The following is a 21,404-nucleotide window of genomic DNA, read 5'->3' as shown; positions in this document are numbered from 1 at the left end:
GTGGTTGTGTTTGCTAAGATGGTCTGGCCCGAAGGGAAACGGAGAGGAAATATATCAACCGTAGACGACACTTTAAGTTCTGACGAGGTATGACGATATGCTGATTCTACATAAAAGCTAGGGATAAGCATGTGAAACTATCCACATGGGCGCTGGAAATAAGGAGCGCATGATTGGCCAGGTTTTGTAGGCTCTGTCGGGGAGAAGACTCAAGAGTAGTCTAAATTGTATACGCGCATATGATGTCATTGTTCATATCATCATGCCCTAACTCAACGGGATCCGCCCTGACCCATCCTGCTCCGCCGACGGGCATACCAGTCTACCTACGATCTTCAAACTTCGTACGGAAGAATGATGCGGGAATCAGTCTTAACAAGCTTCATACCGTGAGCTTGGTCTGAGCCAAAATCAGTGGAAACCACCATCGCCCAATACAGTCCTGACTGACTGAGACTACGCCCAAGGGGCTCCATGCGCCATTCACAGCATACATATCGCATTATATCATGGCGCTCCAAACATCAACAACCGACCTCCTAATAATCGGCGCCGGCCCAGCCGGGTTGATAGCTGCATGCTGGGCCAGTTCATTGGGCCTAACCGCACGAATAATCGATGAAAACGAGCACCGAACAAAGACAGGCCACGCCGATGGGATTCACAGCCGGACGCTCGAGATCTTTGATAGTTTTGGGATTGTTGATCCTGTTATTAGGAAGGCGGTTGTGCTGGTTCACATGAGTTATTGGGTGGGTTTTCTTTTGCAACAGCAATTGCCCGAGATTCCATGTCGATGGAAATGAGGAAGAGCGCGAGAGGATATTTACTAACGGATCTGTGGAAAGGCAGGGCGTTAATCCAGACTCCAAAAAACTGGAATGTCAGCATCGCGCAAGGGCTCAGCCGCCGGGACTCTCGAGGTTCGAGCAGGTCTTGCTTAACCAGGGCGTGATCGAGCAGATCATGCTTGATTATTTGACCGATCAAGGACGAATCAAGATTGAAAGGCAGAAGCGCGCAAAGAAGATCTATTTCACGGATAACGAGACTCACCCGGTATATGTGGAAACGAAGAGTCTACGAACAGACCGCATGGCGCAGCTTCTGAAACCGAACCCTGATGGACTCGAAACCAGCACCAACGGAGATGGGGATGCAGCCGGGACCGGAGCCGGAGACGCACAGGTTACAGAGATCATTCAAGCACGGTACGTCGTCGCCTGCGATGGGGCGAAAAGCACAGTGAGAGAACAGCTGAGCGTGCCGATGGAAGCGAAATCGACGGATTCGAAATGGGGAGTTATTGATATTGTGCCTATTACTGATTTTCGTATGTCGACCTGTCTATCTTGCTTATTGTACACTGCAGGATCAGTCTGCTCTGCTTTGCGGTTAGATGGATGGTCTGACATTAAACAGCTGATATCCGGCAGTCCTGCGCCATTCATTCGGACCAGTATGGTAGCATTATGACGGCTCCCAGGGAGAATCGCCTTGTTCGGTTCTATATTCAGCTCGAGGGGAATTCGGACTCGGATCTTGAACGGAAAGCCCTGGAGCAGTCGGATGAGTCGCCGGATGCATTGATCCAGCTGATTCAGAGGATTCTGCATCCGTATAGTTTGACATACAGGTACTGCGACTGGTGGTCGATATATCCTGTAAGATTTGAGCCGTCGATTTCGGCGAAGATGAGAAAATGGAAGCTAACAAGGTAAAGATAAAACAAGGTCTCGTCGGGACATACCAAGTCAGAAATCGGTAAGTTCCAAGTGCCCTAACCAACTTCCTATAAAATCAACGTATCTCATACAGAATGTACACAGCGTCTTCCTAGCCGGCGATGCCGCCCACACACACTCTCCCAAAGCCGGGCAGGGCATGAACGTCTCGATCCAAGATACATACAACCTGATCTGGAAAATCGGATCGGTGATCAACGGTGTCCTAGACCCAGTTATCCTCCAAACATACGAGGCCGAACGACGCCCAGTGGCAGAGACGATGATGGAGATGGATTCCGACCTTGTCCATGTTTACGAGCAGAAGGAAGCGTCTATCAGTGATGTTAGTAAAGTGAGAGAGAGTTATGCGGGGTTTATTTCTGGGGTTGAGGTGACTTATGCGTCGAACGTGCTGATTGCGTCCGGCGGGTGTGACGGTCACAATGAAGGTGAAGGTGGCACGAAGACTTTGTCTAACTCCAGTACGATTAAGCTGGGCATGCGCCTGAGATCGGTCACCGTAGTCAACCAGGCAGATGGGTGCCTGGTGGATCTGGCCCGGGCTATGCCGAGTAACGGGACTTGGAGAGTGCTTGTTTTCGCGGGCGATTTACGGCGGAGGAGGAATGGAGAACGCGTTGCGGCATTTGCAGAGGGTTTGGAGAGATACCCACACTACACCTCCGGCGCCCAAGGGAGGAAGCAACTGGAGATTGAGGTCATCATGATCCACGCGGGCCCGAGAGATTCCGTCAATATTATGGATCTCCCTGAGGTATTTCGCCCGTTTGACGAGGAACTAGGGTATGACTACGGCAAGGTCTTTGCGGACGATGGCACGTACGGACGGGACTGTGGAGGTGCATATGAGCAATGTGGAATTGATAAAGCTGTGGGCTGTCTTGTTCTATGCCGCCCGGACCAGCATGTCTCTTGGATTGGACGGTTGGAGGATGTTTCAAACTTGCATGACCATTTTTCGGGGTTCTATAGAGTAGACAGCAAATGATAAATCAATGTCCAGTACATGAATTTGAGAGATGTATGATCTAATCCAACAACGTCTTTACGTCTTTCTGTCTAGCCTCTATCTATGCGCTTCTCAGGTAGAGCAGGTCTGGACGTCGTCAGTTTTAGCAGATCCAGGATGAATATTAGTTAAGGCCGGTGAAAACTCACTATACTGTTTTTCAGAAGACCAAGAGTCCAACGGTGTCAAACCCGCCCTCTTAAAGAGAGTGTCTCGATCAGAGGCATCATACTTGTGACTCCTTGCAGCCACCAGCCTGTGTCCAGCACGGAAGCGAACACCCTCCACGAAGGTATCCGTGCTCGGGGAGTAATACTGAGTATGCACACCATTCTCTGCATCCCAACCACCCTGCACATCCCAATTATGGAGCTCAAGAGCCTCCTTCCCCAGGATTCTATTCGCCCTGACCAATCCATTCTTCACGAACCGATGGTTGATCCCCTCTGGGTCATCGTACGCAGCAAGGACCTCTTTCTCCCGCTTACACCCATCAAGTCCAAGCAGGAGCCCACATTCAACGTCCGTGAAGCTGTTTAGAAAGCCAGCTGCATCATCCTTCTCCATGTTTCCTAGCGTCGATCCCAAGAACAAGATTGTCTTAGGACGCATACGCAGGTTCGGATGCTGGAGCCATCTCCGCCCGTCGTCGTATGTCCCGAGTAGCCCGTAACAGTTGACGTGCCTATAGAGTCCTGAGACGGGTCGCAGCGTGCGTGCGAGCTCGGAGTAAGAGAGGTCAAGGGCGAAGTAATCAACGCGACGACCGAGTTCCTCGAGGGCGTCGAGGAGGATTTTTGTCTTGCGTAGGTTTCTATAATGCCCAAGTTAGCAATTGCACCCAACCTGTAACTGGTGATGGTAGAAGACGCCCCCACTCCCTAGCTCAACAAGCATACTCCCATCCGGGATATGATTGGCGATCTGCAGCCTGTTTTTCTCAAGCAGGGAGATCTCTTCTCCCGTTAGATAGTATGACGGGCAATATGTGACCTCCTCGAAGAGTCGCAGTCCCTGCTCATCCCAGAGCAATAGGTCTGGAAGAGCAGTGCTCCCGCTATGAATACTCTGCTGCAGAGCCTCGCGCAGCTCGATGTCTCTCTTGGCTGCGCGGATATCGATGATGCGAGGCGCGGGCGGGCTCTGCGCAGGATGCGCCTTGACACGGGTAACCGAATTGAGAGGTTTCTCAAACATTGTGAAGGCTCAACTTCCTGCCCCTCAACTTGCAGCCGTAGAGCGGTAGTGGTGACTCAATCAAGTCCTCGACACTCCTGGGGGTTTTGGGGTAAATGGTCAATGGTATAGTATACTCGACCCATGGCCCTCATCACGTGGGATCCACTAGTTAGGTTAGAATGAGCTGGACCAGATGTATTCAGAATATGCTGGGAAGACATGATTGGGCCATCGAGTGGCAAACATGGTTAATCTGGTAAAGCTAAAGTCTAGCGGACATGTCATGATGAGATCAACCAGGGCTGGCAGACAAGGGTTACCGCATGCGGCATCGCGTTTGCCCTAAATGCCGAACACATGCCTAATTTCACTGGCGGTTAGACTACCCGCCAATTATACTCCATTATTCATTATCGCTCTCTGTAGTAGTGCCTGCTTCCTTGACTGAGAATGAGGGTCTAGGTAAGGTGCCTCTCCTAAACTGCACACTCGGTCGCCTGTTCGCATCTCAGCGTAGTCGTATGTTGCGCAGTGCCACGTGGACCGGTTATCCCAGATCGCCACGTCATTCTTCCGCCATTTGAAGCGGATCTGTGCGTCGTGGTTCTGCGTCACGAGCTGTCAAGGTGGAGTTCATGGTCAGCATCTGACCACATAACAAACCCGGAAGATGGACACGGTTGGCTTACGTTGAACAGGTACTGCAGAAGCACGTCAGATTCGTCCTTAGTTACCCCGTTGATCCGCTTCGTAAAGCCTTTATTGACGTACACTGATTTCCACCCAGTGACGGCTGCCAGGAAATGACGTGTCAGCGGGGACCCGGGCTTGCTTGTGACCACCTGCATTGCAGATTCCCGAATGCAGATGCAGATTGCAGGGGAAAGGGGCAGACCGACTACTCACGATTAGTCCGAATGACGGGGTGAATAGCAGTAAGCTCGTCGCCATGATTAAGCGGTGACCCTCTCGTCCCCTTTCGCAAGGGATTACCCAGCCGTCGCGCTTCATCGTGGAAGAAACTGGCATCATGCGTGGCCGTCAAGCGTTCCAGAAAAACTGCCATCTCCGGTGACAGCCGGTCATAGATCTCATACCCGGACGCCCAGAGCGTATCGCCCCCTGTTTCCGGAAGGGTATGGATTTTCAACATAGCATAGTCCGAGGGGGCCCGCTCGAAGCTGATATCCGTGTGCCAGCCCGCAGACGCGAATCGACTAACGTCGCTAAGCTGGTGTGTGAGACCGCCTCCTTTCTTTTGCTTCTCGCTGCTGATGACGCTGATTTGGTCGCCAAGTTCACTCCCTTCTTCTGTAAGGGGGTGGACGTGCAGGCCGGATGATTCTGGCTGGGCCAATGTCAGCTTTGTACGTTGACTTTCCATACACAAGGGGAACAGCAACTGACACATCCTGCTTCTCTCGTTAAGATCTCTGCGAACTCGCGCATCTGCTGTGGTGTTACATCCTGGTTTCGGAGAAAGACTACTCCTCGCGTCGAGGCTATCCAGGTCAGCTCAGTCAGCCTGATAAGGACAGGGGCACCTGAATTGGAATCCTAAATTAGACCAACATACTGGTAACAGCCAGGTCCCGGATCAACCGGTCGCGATCAGACAATTGCAAAATATCAGCAACCTGAATGCCTTCAAACTCAGTCCCAATCACAGGAGTCAGATCCTGGCGCTGGTAGGCGTCCAGACTACCAGAGTACTCAAGAGGCCGGGATACGCGGGGGCGAGCCTCGGAGTGGCCTCCCACGAGTGATGGACTGGTGCTTTCCTCGATAACGGTCGGCATGTTGAGTAGGTAAGACTAAAGTCAAGTTAATTCGAGAAGAGACAAAAGCTGACACTGTCAGAAACCAAACGAGTAGAATTAGGTCCTCAGGCGGCGTCGAGGTGGGAGTAAGAGTCCGCGATGGCGACATTCATATACTAGTACTACCTAATCTACGAAGACAATACACCTCCCCACCACCTTCAATAAAGCGCCTGTCGTACGGTCCGCGATTCCCCAGTCTAGAACCGGGACGGGATCGTGGGACGAACCATCAGTGTGCTGCAGGATCCAGTGGACTATGTCAGGCAGACCTCAGACTGGCCACTGGCCAGCGCAAGAGTCACGCAGACTCGTAGCGCAGTCGGCGGGGCCCCGGCGAAATTCTCGGAGAGCCGCGCGAATGGACCGGTCGTCTTGCCAAAGTCAGTTTAGGGCTGGTGCGCGCTGTATCCTGAGCTGTGTTGGGCGGTCTTTGCGAGTATATCATTCTGCGGATGGTGCAGTGGTTTTGTTGTTGGCTTCGTTCTAGGTACCTGAAAACAAACAATCACGGACAGAGTGCAGACTCGGTAACGAATATCAATATTCCTCACAAAGATCCCCAATCTCTCAACCCAAACGCAGGCTGTGGAGTGATTTGTGCCACCCCGCGATGATGTGCTCGGAGCTCTCTGTGGTGTAATGCTTTAGCGCAGGTTAGGGCATGGTCTCTTGGAAAACGGCTGCTTGGGCCTGATTGCGAATAACTACAGGTGAAGCTGCTCATCCTCTGACCGTCCAACGGGTTTATAGCCATGTACGTGAGTATATAAGGATGTCAGCAGCGCGTCTTGATTTTTTCTGAAATTGAAACCATCGCCTGTATTCATTCCCAGTACAACGGTTTGGTTTGAAGCCTGCACCATGGCCGACATCGAACAGAGCGCCAAAGGCCCGTCGACTGCCTATGTCCATGCCCAAGAGGATGATAAGTATTTGAAGGCGCCGCCTGCAGTCGGACAGGAGAATCTAGCGGGTGTTGTTCCTCCGCATGAGTCGTACGAGGGACACCATAGGTTTGATCCTACTGCGACGTGGACCGAGGCGGAGGAGAAGAGGGTGGTGCTGAAGACCGACGCCTTGCTCATGACCTGGCTCTGTCTGATGGTGAGGATTCTTGCCTCACAGGACATAGAACCCCGTCGCTGATTGTTGATCCAGTTTTTCGGCTTGCAACTTGACCGCGGCAACCTGTCAAATGCGCTGACTGACAACCTCCTCGATGATCTCGGCCTGACCACTGACGACTACAACAATGTATGTCCTGCCATGAAACAAAAAGATGACCTCTGGATTAACATGCGCTGTCTAGGGTAACACAATCCAACTACTCTGCTTCCTTGCAGCGGAATTCCCCGTGCAACTGCTCACCAAGCGCTTCGGCTTCCGACGAGTCCTGCCCATCCTTATGATCCTATGGAGTCTTGTCTCCTGGACGCAGTCATGGATGACCGACCGCGCATCCTTCTATGTGACCAGAGCATTGATTGGAGCTTTCGAGGGGGGCTTTATCCCCGGAACAATCTTGTTTGCGACATACTTTTATAAGACAAAGGAGCTCTCCGTTCGACTTGCCTTCTTTTGGTCGACGTTGAATGTGCGTTTTGCTTTGCTGGTCCCATTGCCCATGTTCAAAGCATTGACTTGTTACAGGTTGCGCGCATTATTTCGGCTCTGCTGGCAGCGGGTATTCTGGAGATGAGAGGAGTAGAGGGAAAGTCTGGGTGGTTCTGGCTCTTCCTGATTGATGGGCTTTTGACGTTCGTCATTGGAGTGCTTGCGTTTTTCTATCTGCCGAGTTCGCCGACAAGGACGAAGAGCGTCCTATGCCCTAGGTCATGGTACTCCGAGCGCCAGGAAGTGATTATGATCAACGTATGATTCCTTTCTGGTACGGGTTTCTGAATCATAAACTGACAGACTTTAGCGCCTTCTGCGTGACGACCCATCCAAAGGTCTCACTCACCTAAATGAGTGGGCAACACCCCGCGACGTTCTGAACGCATGGAAAGACAAGTCCATGTGGGGTTTGTACTTGGTTGGCTTGGTTGCCTATATCCCGCAAAGCCCCGTGCAGGGTTACCTCTCCCTGACCCTCAAGAGGCTCGGTTTCACAACGTTCGAGTCGAACATGCTCACGATTCCATCCGCGGCACTTCAAATCATCCTCATGCTTATTCTGTCCAAGAGCAGCGAGTTCTTTGGAGAACGCACATTCCATTGCTTGGCTGGTGAATTCTGGTCCCTGCCACTGTTGGCTACTCTGCTTGGCCTCCCAAATCATGGATACAACTGGGGACGATTCACGGTGACGACCATGATTTCGGGATACCCCTATTTCCATCCCATCGTCTCGGCGTGGATCTCTGAGAACACATTCGATGTGAAAAAGCGAGCCATTACCGCTGCGACATATAACGTGATTGTCCAGATGGGGTCTGTGGTATCTTCGCGTGAGTTTGAACACTCCACTTCTGCAAAGCCAAGGCTGACTTGATTTAGAAATCTACCGCAACTGGGACCAGCCGTATTATTATACGGGCAACAAGGTGCTAATTGCTACCTGTGCCTTCTCCTTGGTGGTGTTTGTGGTTCAACGCGAGTACCTCAGGCACCTGAACCGGCAGAAGGAGCGCCAATGGGAGCGGTTATCTCCGGAAGAGCGAATTGACTATCAGGCTGACCTTCCTGCAAGAGAAAAGGAAGGAAACAAGCGACTAGATTTCCGCTTCAAGTACTGAGCCATGAGCGTCCGGATCGCGGCTGTATTTGCTTGCTGAATTGCTCGCTCGAAGGAAGGGACCGCTGGCTGGATGCTTCCCGATATGAGGCGATGTCATGTGAACGCGCTGACCCTCGAAAACTGATTGTCTTCGGAAGGACTGGACATGGCCAGGTATGTATTTAGCGGCAAGTATTCTGGGCGGGGATCGAATACCACGCTGGTCAATAGTGTATCAACTTGACCAAAGTTTATTGAGGTCGAAGTGGCCGTCGTCAGATCTGCAGTGGCACTGTAATCAAAAGACGATTCCAAATGGTCGTAACTGGAGGCCAATAAGCTCCACGAGTCTGTAACAATCGGTGTCGCAAGTTCCAACGGTGCGGGATTTGTAATTAGGTCGGTAGCTTCGTAGTTAGACCCTTGGCTTGCATTCGTAGGGTTAACAGGAACAGGTAGCCTCCCCTCAGTTCAGTCGGGAGCGTCCACGGTCTGTTCGAGGACATTTCCAACAGAGCCAATCTGCCAATTATCGGACTGAACTTCCTGTATACGGGCGGTGTTCGTTTGCGACTCTCGGCTGTGTGAAGGATATGTGCTGTTTATTGATGGCAAAATAGTAGATGAATGTGTATAGTATGCCTTAGCCATTTTCTGAAACAACATGTCGACCAAACCATTGTCTCCGCCGTCTGTGAACGCGGATAGAATTGAGTGTAAACGAGCAAGAATATTGCTCGGTCTATTTTCTTTGTCCCAAATAGTTTTCTGGGGCAGCATTGCCGTGTTGGTCACGGTATCAGCGAGAGAGTTGGCGATTTCATGTAGCTTCAATTGCTGTTCGAGCTGTCAGTGAAAATCACGCAGATATTACCTTTAATGACCTTACCATACCAAGCCCATGGGCTTGCAGTGCTGCTCGAGGTAACTGAAAGACCACGTTTACGAGGTCTCGTGCGACGATTAAAGGAAAGACTGGCGAGAGAGGCCATTGGGCGCGCGATCGTCCAACGTTCTGGTGAGACAGAGCTTTCCAGGTCAAAATGCGCATCCAGTGTCTAGTGACACAAATGTCCGCTCTCTGTACGTCAGAAACATGATCCAAGGCTCCTGGGCCATCTCGAAATTTGTCCTGAAGGATTTCATCAAATGTCGCATCTGCCGCGTTTGCGGAGCTCATCGGTGATTCGAGACCTAGATGATAGTCTTCAACGATATCGAACATGCGGGATTGTTCGAATAGCCTGAACAAAGCGAGTAGTTTGAGGAATGCGGGCAAGACTTGGGATTCGTCATCTGCGTCGATTTTCGGCATTGATGTATCGGTCTTCAGAACCACTGGAAGCTTGTGGGGGATGCAGACACCACTGGGGATTGCTGATTAGAGTGGGCCTCTAAATACGGGAATAGCTTATGCTCACCGTTCAGTGACGAACAATAACCATAGTACTCGGCGACGGAGTTGCTGTTCTTCAGCCGGGAGCCTGGCGTAACTGGCCTCTCTGTGAAGGTACATCATCTGCGCAAGAGTAATTGCCTCCCTGAGATATAACACCGACTCGCTTCCTCCGGGCTGCTGGTTCTCAAAGTAAACGTGGAGGAAGAACGCCGTCCGGACGCTGTTCAAGTTGACCTTTGAGCGATAGTCGAATGATCTCCGAGCCTCCTGGCATTCAACCGCAAGTATATCCGCTGTGATTGGTCGATCCGAGACACAGCTCTCCCCGAGCCGGAGCTGCGCCATGGTCGCAGCGGCGAGACCCGTTGCAAGTGCTCTTGTTTCATGGTCTTGCCCGTCCACATCCCGTTGCAGGTCGGCTATGAGGGTGTCTACGTCAACGATCGGCCAAACTGGGTACATGCGCACGTGGTAGATGTATAATAGCGAAGCAATGGCGTTTTTCGGCAACCTACTAGTCGCAAAGTCAGAACTGGCAGAGCGAAATATAAAATCGCAGCATCTTACCTATCGGAAGTCCAATGACACTGCCCTGACAGCCGGGCATTCTGCGCAGGGTTTTGCTGGCTCTGCTCGATGAGCTGTCTCGTCGCCGCGCGCAGCTTCTGCGGACCTCGGGTATGCTGCGTGCGATTATAAGTGCACTGAACGCGTGCATTCAGGCAAGGCTTGCATGGATTCCCTCCGCCGCATCGGACCTTGCGGATTTTGCATCCATCGCAAGCCTTCTTCGTTAGAGAACCCCGGGAGGAACTCATCGCTTCTCTTCGGCGTCACAAAAAAAATTATCCAGACTCATGGAAGGGAGGGATTTGCGGAGTTTGGAGACAATCGCCCCTCAAACGGCCCACTGGCAGGGATAACAGCAAGTTCAGCAACAATTGACGGTGATTGGGCGTTGCGGACATTGTGCATTTGAAGCGTCGATGGCGTCTTCGCCTCCACCCATAACACCATCAAAGGGCCCACTTTTGTATACTTCTTGTCCTGCGACTCACAGAGGAGAGTGGCATGAATGCCCCTCGTGGGACCAGCTGAGTCTCTCCGAGTATTTCGCCGAGGTCTGCCGTTCATAAATCGTCAATCGTGCAGTTCGTGTTTTATTAAATGGGAGGGCCGCCCGCTGCCGCTGCAGTCCGAATCGCGTTGTTTCAATCTCAACGCTAACACTCTCTTCAAGCAAAATGGCATGGCCGAACAAAAACAAAGACATGATCTACAGGCGTCTTGGAAATTCCGGATTGCATGTCTCTGCGCTAGGTCTCGGTGGATGGTTGACGTGAGTTGCTGAACACGATCGCTCAGAGCACTGGTGACTAATTGGGCTTTTACATAGCTTCGGGGGCCATGTTGATAATGGTACGGTCCAATTGCCATGGAAAGCCAATGTAGAGAGGCTGACACTTCAATAGAGATCGCCTTTCAATGTATGAAGCAGGCGTATGACTGCGGAATCAATTTCTTTGATACCGCTGAGAGGTAGACCACTCAGTCACGCCAGATACGCACACGCTGACAAGTGAAGTTATGCTGGGGGCCAATCGGAAATTATCATGGGGCAGGCCATTAAGAGATTTGGATGGAGGCGAAGCGACATCGTCCTCAGCACAAAGGTGGGAACCGTAACATGATGAAGAGTGTGGCCGTAGGACTAACCCAGGAGTAGCTGAATTGGGGCCTGGCGAACGGCGAGATCCTAATCAATAACCATGGACTATCGCGAAAACACATCATTGAGGGCACTCGAGCATCGCTGGAACGACTGCAACTCGAATACGTGGACATAATTTACGCACATCGCCCAGACCGGTTAACACCCATGGAAGAGACAGTGAGAGCATTCAACTTTGTCATCGAGAAGGGCTGGGCCTTCTACTGGGGAACCTCAGAGTGGTCAGCAGACGAGATTGCGGAGGCATGTGGAATCGCCAAATCTCTGGGTCTCATTTCGCCCATTGTCGAACAGCCACTTTACAATATGTTGGACCGAGGCAAGGTTGAAGGCCAGTACCAGAGACTGTACTCAAGATTTGGAATCGGCCTCACCACATTCTCGCCTTTGAAGATGGGTCTCCTAAGTGGGAAGTACAACGACACAACAACACCTCCTCCGGGCTCACGATTCGCTGAGAGTAAGGATAACTTCGCTAAAGGAGCTCGGGAGACGTGGGATAGTGAGCAATGGGCCGGCAACGTGAAGAAAATAGCGGGATTACAGGTATGCCAATCCCACGCAGCGCTCTTGAAGCTACGCTGACAACAGGATCAGACATTGGCCGACAAGCTAGAGGTCAAGCTATCGCAGCTCGCGCTTGCTTGGTGTCTGAAGAATGAAAACGTCGTATCCGTAATAACTGGTGCTTCGCGGGCCGAACAGGTTGTCGATAATGTCAAGAGCTTGTAAATCCTTCCCAAGTTGACGCCGGAGGTCATGGACCAGCTCGACCAGTACTTGCAGAACAAGCCGGCTCAAGACCCCGCGAGACAAGACTGAGCAGTAGGAGAGCTCTTGCCGCAGCATCATCAGTTTCGCTGCCAGGATTCCTGTTGAGATTATACATGATTTCGATATCAAACTTCCAAAATATCGTGTAACAGAGCCATGCCGTTTATAGCATTTTGTGTGGATACAGTCATTCTCAAAGGCTCATTTGCTGGACGACTTGATAATCTTGACGTCGGATGTAGAAAAGACCGAGAGAGATGTGGTTTAGGGTTGCAGCTTCACATTCCCCAGTTGATAAGTGGCCAATCTGAAGGGTTGAACATGTTGTGACCCGAGATCTGGGCTGGAAGGTCAAAGGGCATCCACACCTGGGGGCCGGTGTTCAGACTGTCGCCTTCAATCGTCGACAGCGGATTATGCACACCCAAGCTCATCTGGGTTGACCAAGCGACTGCTGCATAAGTGCTCGGGTTATTTGTGCTCGATGTACTTCCCCCGAAAGGCTGGCCAGTGGTCGGAGCCAGTAAATCTTTCACAATGGATACTATCTTGGGCGGTATCACCGGTTGACCCGACTGTCTCAGCGCCGACTCGGTTGCCTCCCAGGCCTGGAAAATAATAGTAGCTACCGGCCGGAGGAGCATGCGCGGAGACAAACGAGTGACTAATTTTGCGCGAGCCTCGAAATTCTCGCCCATGGAAATCCAACATTGCTCCATCTGCTTGATCAGAGGGCGCTTCCTCAGGTCTTGCAGAATGTGAATATAGGCTGGAAAGGGGAAGTAGCAGTGGACCAGCCAAAGATAGCGGCTTGCACATGCATTAGAGAGGATTCTTGTGTCGCAATCAAGCATTGCCAGGGCATGGGCAATGGCAGCATCACGCTGGGGTTTAGTCTGACGTGCTGTCGAATCCTTGGCAAAGTATTCAAGCAGACGGCACTTTGCCAGCCATCCTCGTGTCATCCAAGTGGTTATGAAGTGAAGAGGATTCTCTGGGTCACAGAAACGAAGATATCGGTCCTCGATCAACCTTTCTAAGGTGTCCAACTCATTGGTTTCTTGATATGACTTACCGCGAATCTCTTTCGCAACCGCCTTCAGCGGCGGACAGGTAAAATCCAGGTGAAAGGAAGAGCTTCGCAGAAAGTCACCCATCTCGCCCCGGACCACAACAAAAAGCGCCTCTGACGACGGGCCCTGAACCTTTGGAGGATCCTTCATTCCAGGGCGCAAGTCAAAGTCATTAACATTTCGAGGAACCTTGCAGTCCCAGAGAGGGGTAAGCGTAGTCGTTCGGTAATCGGCCATCTCTCCAATTCGCGAGTCGAACAGAACCATGGACCACCAGAGTCTTCGGCGCAACTCAGCTTCTAAAGGAGGGTGTCTAGCACAGGCCGACTCGCTATGAAGGCCCATGCGCTGGGCTGTGCGCACTGCAATGCCTAGCATGGACGATAGAGCTCGAGGGTCTCCGATTGTCAGGCGCAGGGACATCTGGTGCTGTGAGTACGTAATAGAAGAATAATCCGAGTTTGACAAACCAGGTAAAAATATGACGCCGTCAAGCAGTCACGGTCATCAGAACGCAAGAAACCGCACTGGATCAAAGCTTGGCGGCAGCTTCGCTGATGGGACGCCAAAAATTCCTCTCTCGGGAGGCCAAAAAGAGTCTCACAGTCGTCCGGCGAGAGGCTTAGTGTGGCCATACAATAAATCCCGAACATCAAAGCTTCTAAGACCGGATTGACGTTCTTCAGATTGGCGACGGCTTCAATGATCCGGACTTGCAACGTCGGGGTATGAGTGACCTTGAGAAGCGGGTCAACATTGTCGAGGTATACCTGCCAAAGGCGGAGAATCTGTGAGGGCTCTGGGTGGTGAGATGAGAGATCTACTGGGCTGTTTTGGCCACCAAATAGAGGATCGCTCGAACTATAGCCCTGGTCCCAGGCCTTCTTGACCACATCCTCGGTTAGTACCGCAGCCGCCGAGTTTCCATCATTGTCAGATTCGGGTGACTATACAAGCGTCAGCAGTAGAACGGGACCCAGAATAGGAGAGCCAGACTGCCTGATTCATAACTTGCCAAAAGTTTCTGGCAGGAATTAGCAATGGGCGGAAAAATCTACAGGGCAAGCAAGTACTTTGCCTCATATTGACCCTTGGATGAATTCTGTCGAGGTGAAGAGCTTTGCGACGGTGTCTCTAAGTCTTCCCGGCCATCATCCCGTTGGCTCAGGTTGTCATCACCTGTGTTTTGCGGTTCTCCATGAAGCGATTCAAAGTTGATATTATTCTGCCGAAGGAGATTCTCGTACTGGCGCAGCCGGTCCAAAAGTTCACGCTCGGGGAACCTGCGTTTCCTACGGCGCGGAAGTAGACCAGCCGGCACACATTGAGCCTTGGCCTTGAGGCAATTTGCACAAGGAAAGGAACGATCACAACGGACTTTGCGCTGCTGGCAGAGCACACATGATAGTACGCGGACGGGTTTTGTCTCGGTTGGCGGCTGATTCTCGGGATTGGGTTCGGACATGGTTCAACTTCATGAAGAAGAGGATAAAACACCAACCAGAGATATTGCAGCTGATGACAAACACCGGCGGCTGAAGAAATGGTGATGAGGAGAAGACGAGGGTGAGGGAGAAGAGAAGGAAGAGAAGGCGCCGGAGGGTGGAATTGCCCGATGGGGCTGACTCAGCAAATCTCGGGTGTTTGTTGTGTCCGAGGCGACTGTTTTCCCTGCACAAACTCCAAATCAACACCCCGAACACCGTCGAAAACAGCCTCAGCCAGACTCGTCGCGATGGATATAAGTTTCAGGCTTGTCCCACTCAGGGACGGAATATCTACGAATTCATCAGTACCTCAACGCAATGTCCTCAAACGAAGACTCCAAGTCTGGCCAGCAGCCGGGCGGTTACGCAGACGCTGAGGCTAACTTCCAGCCCAAATCTCCGAAATTCTGGCTGGTGGTTTCGGGGATGTTCATTTCAATCTTTCTTGTATCCCTGGTATGCGAGCTGCGAGTTCTGGGGTCTGGCCCTTTACTGATACCTCGTCCTGCAGGACCGCACGATAATCGCAACCGCAATCCCCTCTATCACTGACGAGTTTGGCTCAATCAACGACATCGGTTGGTATGGTAGCGCCTACATGCTGACCTGCGCCTCTTTTAATCCCGTCTTTGGTCGCATCTATCAAATCTACTCTACCAAATGGACCTTCCTTGCCTCGCTTGTCGTCTTCGAGGCCGGCTCAGCCCTCTGTGGAGCGGCCGCGACTTCGACGGCATTCATTGTCGGGCGTGCAATTGCTGGGTTGGGATCAGCCGGTATCTTTTCTGGAGGCATGATGATAGTCATCTCCCTGGTTCCCTTGCGCAAGCGGCCGATCTTTACATCTTTTTTCGGCATGACCTTTGCTATATCGTCTGTTATTGCCCCAATTATTGGCGGTGCGTTTACAGACAACCTGTAAGCAATTGTATCCTCCAAGGGCCAGAGCTATAGCTAACGCTGTGCAGAACCTGGAGGTGGTGTTTTTACCTCAATCTTCCAATCGGCGGATTTACCGTTCTTGCTGTCCTGCTTTTCTTCAACGTCCAGTCCCCCCCTCGCGAGAGAAAGGGAATCAAAGATCAGATTCTGCGACTTGACCCGCTGGGCGTATTTCTCTTTGTTCCGTCGATTATCAGCCTGATTCTTGCGCTCGAATGGGGCGGGTCCACCTACGCCTGGTCAGACGCGAAAATGATCGGCCTCCTGGTTACCTTTGCCGTGCTTCTTGTGGCCTTCATCGTATTCGAGGTCTTGACGCCAGAAACAGCCATGGTCCCGACCCGAGTCGTCCTCAACCGCTCTATTGCAGGCAGCATGCTCTTCGTGTTCCTCATCTCTGCCGTAATGATGTCAATCGTCTACTACATCAACATCTGGTTCCAAGTCGTCAAAGGCGACACCGCGACCCACGCGGGAATCAGCACTATCCCCATGGTTCTGGCACTGGTTATCGCAAGCTTCATCTCCGCTTTCGCAACTCAGCGCATCGGTTACTACGTCCCGTCGATGCTTCTATCTCCTATACTGTTCTCCATCGGCGCGGGCCTACTCTCCACTCTGGCCCCGAACTCCAACCACCGGTACTGGATGGGCTATCAGGTGCTTTTCGGTCTTGGAATTGGGACCGGCTTTCAGACGGCCAATCTGTCTGCTCAAACTGTGTTACCACGGCCAGATGTGCCTCTGGGCATGGCCCTCATGTTTTTCTGCCAGCAACTAGGAGGTGCCGTCTTTCTTGCGATCGATCAAAACCTCTTAACCACGAAGCTCGTTCAGCATTTGTCGCACGTTCACGGACTTGACGCTCGTGGGGTTGTTAGTAGTGGTGCAACAAATCTTAGAAACATTGTGCCCCCAGATCAACTCACCACAGTGGTGAATGCGTACAACTACGCCATCACATATATCTTCATGGTCACTGCAGCCGTTGGTGCCTGTGCCATTCTGGGTACTCTCGTCGTTGAGTGGCGGAGCATCAAGACCGCAGGCAAGAAGGGACCAGAACTGCATAACAAGGCGACTGGTGAGAGTCGGAGCGAAACTGCATCTGGCCATGGTCTGGAAAGCGATGTGGGATCGCACTCTGGCAACCAGAACACTCACGCCAAAGAGAAATTGGATGTGTGAAGTCGCATGTGTGTGGTCTATCTTCCTTAGACTTTAGACTTAGACCATTTGGAGTCTGCATAAAGTGGCTCCCAATTGTATAATATCGTCTCTTCCTTCATCCATATCGCTCTTCAATATTTCTCATGGTCTCTTTCAGCACTGGCAACTGGTGTTTGTAAAGATCTGATCTGGTTTGTATAGAACTTATTATGGATCTATGACCGGACCCTAGTACTGGTCCAAGATATATATTCAACATTGCGAGAAAGGAATATCACCATACCCTACCCAACCCAAAACACAACCTTTTGCACCGATAAACACAACCTGCAAAGTGCAGTAGCCTGGCCTCAATCGCAGAGCCCCATCCCGCTGAATAATAATTCCAAGTCCTGAGCACCTGACCACAACATGTTGAACGTGTTCGCTAACTCCCCGCTGCACGAGTCATGCAATGCCCTCGGGGTTGGCGGCGGCGGCTCAACCCGACGGGACTGGAAGAGACACTCAGCCACTCACTAGCAGTTCTTCGCTGAATCCAGGCACGATAACCGAGCATTACACGCTATTATTGGTCCGTATTAGACCCAAGACCTTGGCGACGTTGGCCGCGTGGGAAGATTGAGCATAGCGCTCGATCTATCGTTTGCAAGGCTTCTCTAGGGAATTGAATCGGGGCTCGCTCGGGCAAGGCGGGCGTTGGGCTGAGCTGCTGTTAAGCCTGTTAGGATTGGTTTGTTTTGCAGGAGTAGCAGGTTGCTTCCATTTGTCCGCTGGTTTGACTTGGAGTTGGAGCCTCATGATTGGCTTGAGTTAGCTGACGTTTATTTAAATAGTGAGATTGCCCGCCAATTCGTTGATTGTCAGATTCAGCGAGATTTGAGCGCCAAATCAGTTGAATCTTCGCAATCATGCGATTTACCTCACCTCTTTACCTCCTCCCCCTCGCTGCCCTAACAGCAGCCAAGCAAGTCGGCTACTTCAACTCAGACGACTGTGCCGACCCATCTGGCTTCGAGTCATGCTATGACGACGCTGACTCCTGGTGGGCGGACTGCGTCAACGAGACCTGCGAGGGCCAAAACATCGACTGCATCAATACATGCGAGTATGCGCGGCAGGGCACTTACACGCGGTGCGCTGCTGCGCATTGCTGGAATATGGTGTACTCCTGCGAGTATCAATTACAAGCCTCAGACAGCGTGAACTCCGGAATAAACCCGGATCTCGAGCGCGCGCCTTACTTCCCAGCACCAGATAACGCGGCGGGCCGATGCTCGTGCAATATCGGGCATTTGACCGAGGCCCAGGTCATTGTTAATGAGGTTATCGCGCAGTGCGGTGACCTCGTTGATCCGTTTAGTCAGACGTCGGATGAGATTGAGTCTATTGGGAATGGGTGTCTTTGTTGTGGGATGAGTGGGTTGTTGTCTGCGTAAGCATCTTATTCCCGTTTCCGCTGGACCTCGGAGTGCTAATGATCGATTTGAAAATACAGCCTCGCCGCCACCTGCCCCAAACTCGATCCCGCCAAACTCGAAATGGACGACTTCGAACAGCTTCTCACTGATAACATGGCGGGTATCGACTGGACGACGTGTCAGGAATGGCTAAACCAGTACGACTGCGCGGCCGACTTCGGATACCCTAGCGCTATTGAAACGTACTACGGGCCTGGCAATATCCCTGAGGGCGGACCAGAGACGCTATATAATATTGGTGCCCTCACGACGCCTGTCAGTGCGACGGTTACTTTTACTGTCGGGAGTGAGCTGTTCCCTGTTACGGCGGTTTCGACGGATGCGGATGTTCCTACGGGGTCGGCGACTGGGTCGAGTAGTAGTAGTGGGAATGGGAATGAGGAGAGCGGTAATGGCAGCAGCAACAGTGATAGCGATGGCGGCAATGAGTCCGGGGACAATGCACAGAGCGACTCGGATGATCAGGCCACGGGCTCAGGAGATATCCCAGAGGACGTGGCGGCTCACCAGGTGGCCATGAGCTCGACGTTGTTCATGTTTGTTGCTGCAACCTTGGGCGTAGCGTATATCTTGTGAAGGTAACCGACTGAGTGTACTGCGGCTATTGGAAATACTCGAATATCGATCTCTGTGTATTTAAAAAGGAAACTAATTTCATGACTTTATCATTATCTGTGTCCAAGATACAAGAAGACACAGGGAGCCTGAAAGCGACAACTGTGAAAGAGAGCCAGCTACTGTCTGGTAGAAAGGCTATGTAGTGCAGTAACGTCCCACTAAGCCCATCTATCCTTCAACACCCTTACCCTAACAGGCTCCTTATTCACCGCAACAACATTATCCACCCACTCCATGCTCGCCTTATCCGTCTCGTACAGCTCCATCTCGAACCGGCTGAAGATGTGTGCTATTGTCAGGGCGAGTTCCTGGTACGCTAGTCTAAACGCGGGAAATCAGGCAATCAGTTAGTGTTGATTCTGAGTCCCCCGTCTACTCTGTAGGTGTCTGATCGTTTCGTATTTTAAGGTAAGGTAGGTGCAAACTCACGGACTCCCAACACACTGCCTCGACCCCTTACTAAACGCAACGAGCCACCGGTCCAACACTTTGCCCTTTTCACCCAGCCAGCGTTCTGGTTGGAATTTCGTCGGGTGGGGTATAGGTCGAGGTCGGAGGTGTCGTGGATTGAGCGGTGCGTGATGGATACGATTGTCTGTAGAGAATGGATACGTTACTTGAATCGGCGGTTTGATCAAGGAAAGGGGAAGGGCCAGATAGTTGTTACTTACCCCCCGCTGGCAGGAAATAATCCTGCACTTTCACGCCTGGCTCTGGTACAATGCGGGGTGTGATTCCGGGGACTGGGGTTGCGAGGCGGAGGGTTTCTTTGACGACGGCCATCTATACACATACCAACCACTCATTAGCAATAATTCATACATAGCGGACGTATGAATACCTACTAAATACCCCAACTTCCTAACTTCGTCCCACCTCCCACCCCTAACATCCTCCATGGCCTCATCAAGCTCGACTCTCAACTTCCCCAACGCATCGGGATTCGTCAGGAGGTAACAAGTAGCCGTGGTGAGCGAATACGCAGAGGTATCACTCCCCGCAAGGATAAACAGCGCCGCCTCATCAATAAGCTCTTTGCTCGTGCGCTCCTTGTACCCGCGTTCTTCACTGGGTGTTAGCATTGCGTCGAAGATGGTGGTTATTCCATCAGAGGTGGTCATTTGGCCGTTTGCGAGGCGGGATCGGACGGATGAGACCCAGGAGGCGCATTGCTGTTTGGAAGGGAGAAGGGGTGTTAGGGGACTGAGCTGAAGTTGAGTTATGGGGGTGTCATTTTTCTCGAATGTCTTACCTCGCGGAATTCTGCGTATCCCGAGAGCTTGGAGGAGGCTAGGGCGGGGGGGTAGGTATGGCGCAACGTCGTTGATGATGGGCAAGTGCTTCGCTGCCCAGGGTGGGAATAGATTAGTATGCGGCGATATAACAATAAACAAATAAGCAGCCAGACAGGCAGAATACAGCAAAGCAAAGCACACAACATACCAAGCCACATCCCATGCGTAATCTTATCCATAGCAACAGTAAGCCCATGGTCTTCCTCATAACTCCTCACAAACTCATCCCGCTGTCCAAACAGCGTAACATAGATAACATCCGCCGAGATCGCTCTGTACAGGCGTTGAACATCAAGCGGCTCGTTATTGCGCAAACCATCCGCGATTTTCGACGCCGCGTTCATGATAACGTCTTGAATCCGCGGCGTGCATAGCTCGATCGCTGCGGGGGAGAATAAGGGCGCGATGGTATTTCGGTAGACGCGGTCCCGCTTGCTGTCCATTGGGGTGATTAGGGCCTCGGGGTAGATGAGGGCTTTGTAGAAGTGGGGAGCTTTTCCGTAGGGGGTTCCGGAGCGGTAGACTCTGTTGACGTCTCTGTGTTAGTTACGCCGGCTCAGATGGGGTAGATATAGACTAACACATGGTAGAAATCCGGATCGTTGACGTGGACGTGGTTTGGGGAGGTGCGGATAACGGGGGTTTCTGGGTTATGAACGTATTAGTATGGGCAACAGCTATTCAGCTCATGCGTCTTCTAAGGGCATGGCATTTGTTTCGGTCCGGTGAGGTGAATACATACGATAATCTCGATGAAGCTTTGGTAGTCTCTTCACCAGCGTTCCGTCCTCGATGACGTCGAAGTAGAACTCCCACCACCCTGTCAGGCCTGCCAGTACAGGCCCGGGGATTTTACGAAGGGGATGCCACCACAGTCGGTGGAGGACTAGCCAGAGACCGTAGGCCAGTGGCAAGAGAGCCAGCGTACTTAACATGCTGAGCAACAGAGCAGCTT

At 51.8% G+C, this 21,404-nt stretch overlaps 10 protein-coding genes across 10 annotated transcripts; 5 read left to right on the top strand and 5 right to left on the bottom strand.

Annotated features, from left to right (window-relative positions):
• The first annotated feature begins 232 nt into the window (after positions 1–232).
• On the top strand, positions 233–2,783 carry BDV17DRAFT_145156 (FAD binding domain-containing protein). Its single transcript, XM_073754377.1, has 5 exons — positions 233–752; positions 853–1,333; positions 1,423–1,664; positions 1,724–1,764; positions 1,830–2,783. Exons 1-5 carry the CDS (start codon positions 510–512, stop codon positions 2,734–2,736), a joined length of 1,914 nt encoding a protein of 637 aa, XP_073619844.1. The 5' UTR covers positions 233–509; the 3' UTR covers positions 2,737–2,783.
• BDV17DRAFT_299495 (histidine-specific methyltransferase) lies at positions 2,778–3,954 on the bottom strand (the record flags this gene model as incomplete). The annotated part of the gene is made up of 3 exons (XM_073763886.1): positions 2,778–2,844; positions 2,907–3,571; positions 3,611–3,954. 3 exons carry the CDS (start codon positions 3,952–3,954, stop codon positions 2,819–2,821), a joined length of 1,035 nt encoding a protein of 344 aa, XP_073619843.1. The 3' UTR covers positions 2,778–2,818.
• A 187-nt stretch (positions 3,955–4,141) lies between these two features.
• BDV17DRAFT_145137 (TauD/TfdA dioxygenase family protein) lies at positions 4,142–5,973 on the bottom strand. Its single transcript, XM_073754376.1, has 5 exons — positions 5,513–5,973; positions 5,344–5,438; positions 4,843–5,284; positions 4,626–4,729; positions 4,142–4,554 (listed from the first exon to the last, which is right to left on the bottom strand). Exons 1-5 carry the CDS (start codon positions 5,733–5,735, stop codon positions 4,330–4,332), a joined length of 1,089 nt encoding a protein of 362 aa, XP_073619842.1. The 5' UTR covers positions 5,736–5,973; the 3' UTR covers positions 4,142–4,329.
• Positions 5,974–6,347: 374 nt separating this feature from the next.
• BDV17DRAFT_144924 (putative MFS transporter) lies at positions 6,348–8,917 on the top strand. The gene is made up of 6 exons (XM_073754371.1): positions 6,348–6,863; positions 6,918–7,013; positions 7,069–7,353; positions 7,410–7,631; positions 7,684–8,209; positions 8,259–8,917. The coding sequence occupies exons 1-6, from the start codon at positions 6,621–6,623 to the stop codon at positions 8,495–8,497; spliced, it is 1,611 nt and encodes a 536-aa protein (XP_073619841.1). The 5' UTR covers positions 6,348–6,620; the 3' UTR covers positions 8,498–8,917.
• On the bottom strand, positions 8,602–10,777 carry BDV17DRAFT_144948 (Zn(II)2Cys6 transcription factor). Its single transcript, XM_073754373.1, has 4 exons — positions 10,445–10,777; positions 9,900–10,391; positions 9,368–9,845; positions 8,602–9,315 (listed from the first exon to the last, which is right to left on the bottom strand). The coding sequence occupies exons 1-4, from the start codon at positions 10,693–10,695 to the stop codon at positions 8,950–8,952; spliced, it is 1,587 nt and encodes a 528-aa protein (XP_073619840.1). The 5' UTR covers positions 10,696–10,777; the 3' UTR covers positions 8,602–8,949.
• Position 10,778: 1 nt separating this feature from the next.
• BDV17DRAFT_144928 (NADP-dependent oxidoreductase domain-containing protein) lies at positions 10,779–12,501 on the top strand. Its single transcript, XM_073754372.1, has 6 exons — positions 10,779–11,216; positions 11,274–11,296; positions 11,350–11,416; positions 11,463–11,550; positions 11,604–12,155; positions 12,207–12,501. The coding sequence occupies exons 1-6, from the start codon at positions 11,122–11,124 to the stop codon at positions 12,339–12,341; spliced, it is 960 nt and encodes a 319-aa protein (XP_073619839.1). The 5' UTR covers positions 10,779–11,121; the 3' UTR covers positions 12,342–12,501.
• A 160-nt stretch (positions 12,502–12,661) lies between these two features.
• Positions 12,662–14,921, bottom strand: BDV17DRAFT_287367 (Zn(II)2Cys6 transcription factor; the record flags this gene model as incomplete). Its single annotated transcript, XM_073761158.1, has 4 exons — positions 12,662–13,879; positions 13,927–14,403; positions 14,453–14,480; positions 14,530–14,921. 4 exons carry the CDS (start codon positions 14,919–14,921, stop codon positions 12,662–12,664), a joined length of 2,115 nt encoding a protein of 704 aa, XP_073619838.1.
• A 264-nt stretch (positions 14,922–15,185) lies between these two features.
• On the top strand, positions 15,186–17,143 carry BDV17DRAFT_252594 (MDR family MFS transporter). Its single transcript, XM_073756570.1, has 3 exons — positions 15,186–15,399; positions 15,455–15,861; positions 15,912–17,143. The coding sequence occupies exons 1-3, from the start codon at positions 15,262–15,264 to the stop codon at positions 17,071–17,073; spliced, it is 1,707 nt and encodes a 568-aa protein (XP_073619837.1). The 5' UTR covers positions 15,186–15,261; the 3' UTR covers positions 17,074–17,143.
• Positions 17,144–17,588: 445 nt separating this feature from the next.
• On the top strand, positions 17,589–19,247 carry BDV17DRAFT_252593 (uncharacterized protein). The gene is made up of 2 exons (XM_073756569.1): positions 17,589–18,490; positions 18,554–19,247. The coding sequence occupies exons 1-2, from the start codon at positions 17,967–17,969 to the stop codon at positions 19,110–19,112; spliced, it is 1,083 nt and encodes a 360-aa protein (XP_073619836.1). The 5' UTR covers positions 17,589–17,966; the 3' UTR covers positions 19,113–19,247.
• Positions 19,248–19,312: 65 nt separating this feature from the next.
• On the bottom strand, positions 19,313–21,384 carry BDV17DRAFT_279305 (cytochrome P450; the record flags this gene model as incomplete). The annotated part of the gene is made up of 7 exons (XM_073759694.1): positions 19,313–19,475; positions 19,584–19,749; positions 19,826–19,937; positions 20,000–20,362; positions 20,563–20,974; positions 21,031–21,094; positions 21,192–21,384. 7 exons carry the CDS (start codon positions 21,382–21,384, stop codon positions 19,313–19,315), a joined length of 1,473 nt encoding a protein of 490 aa, XP_073619835.1.
• Positions 21,385–21,404: the final 20 nt, after the last annotated feature.

The sequence above is a fragment of the Aspergillus undulatus genome (assembly GCF_047715775.1).
Source record: "Aspergillus undulatus strain CBS 261.88 unplaced genomic scaffold BDV17scaffold_4, whole genome shotgun sequence".
NCBI lineage: Eukaryota > Fungi > Ascomycota > Eurotiomycetes > Eurotiales > Aspergillaceae > Aspergillus > Aspergillus undulatus.
Note: the sequence above shows the minus strand (reverse complement) of the source record. Positions and strands in the feature narration are given on the sequence as shown.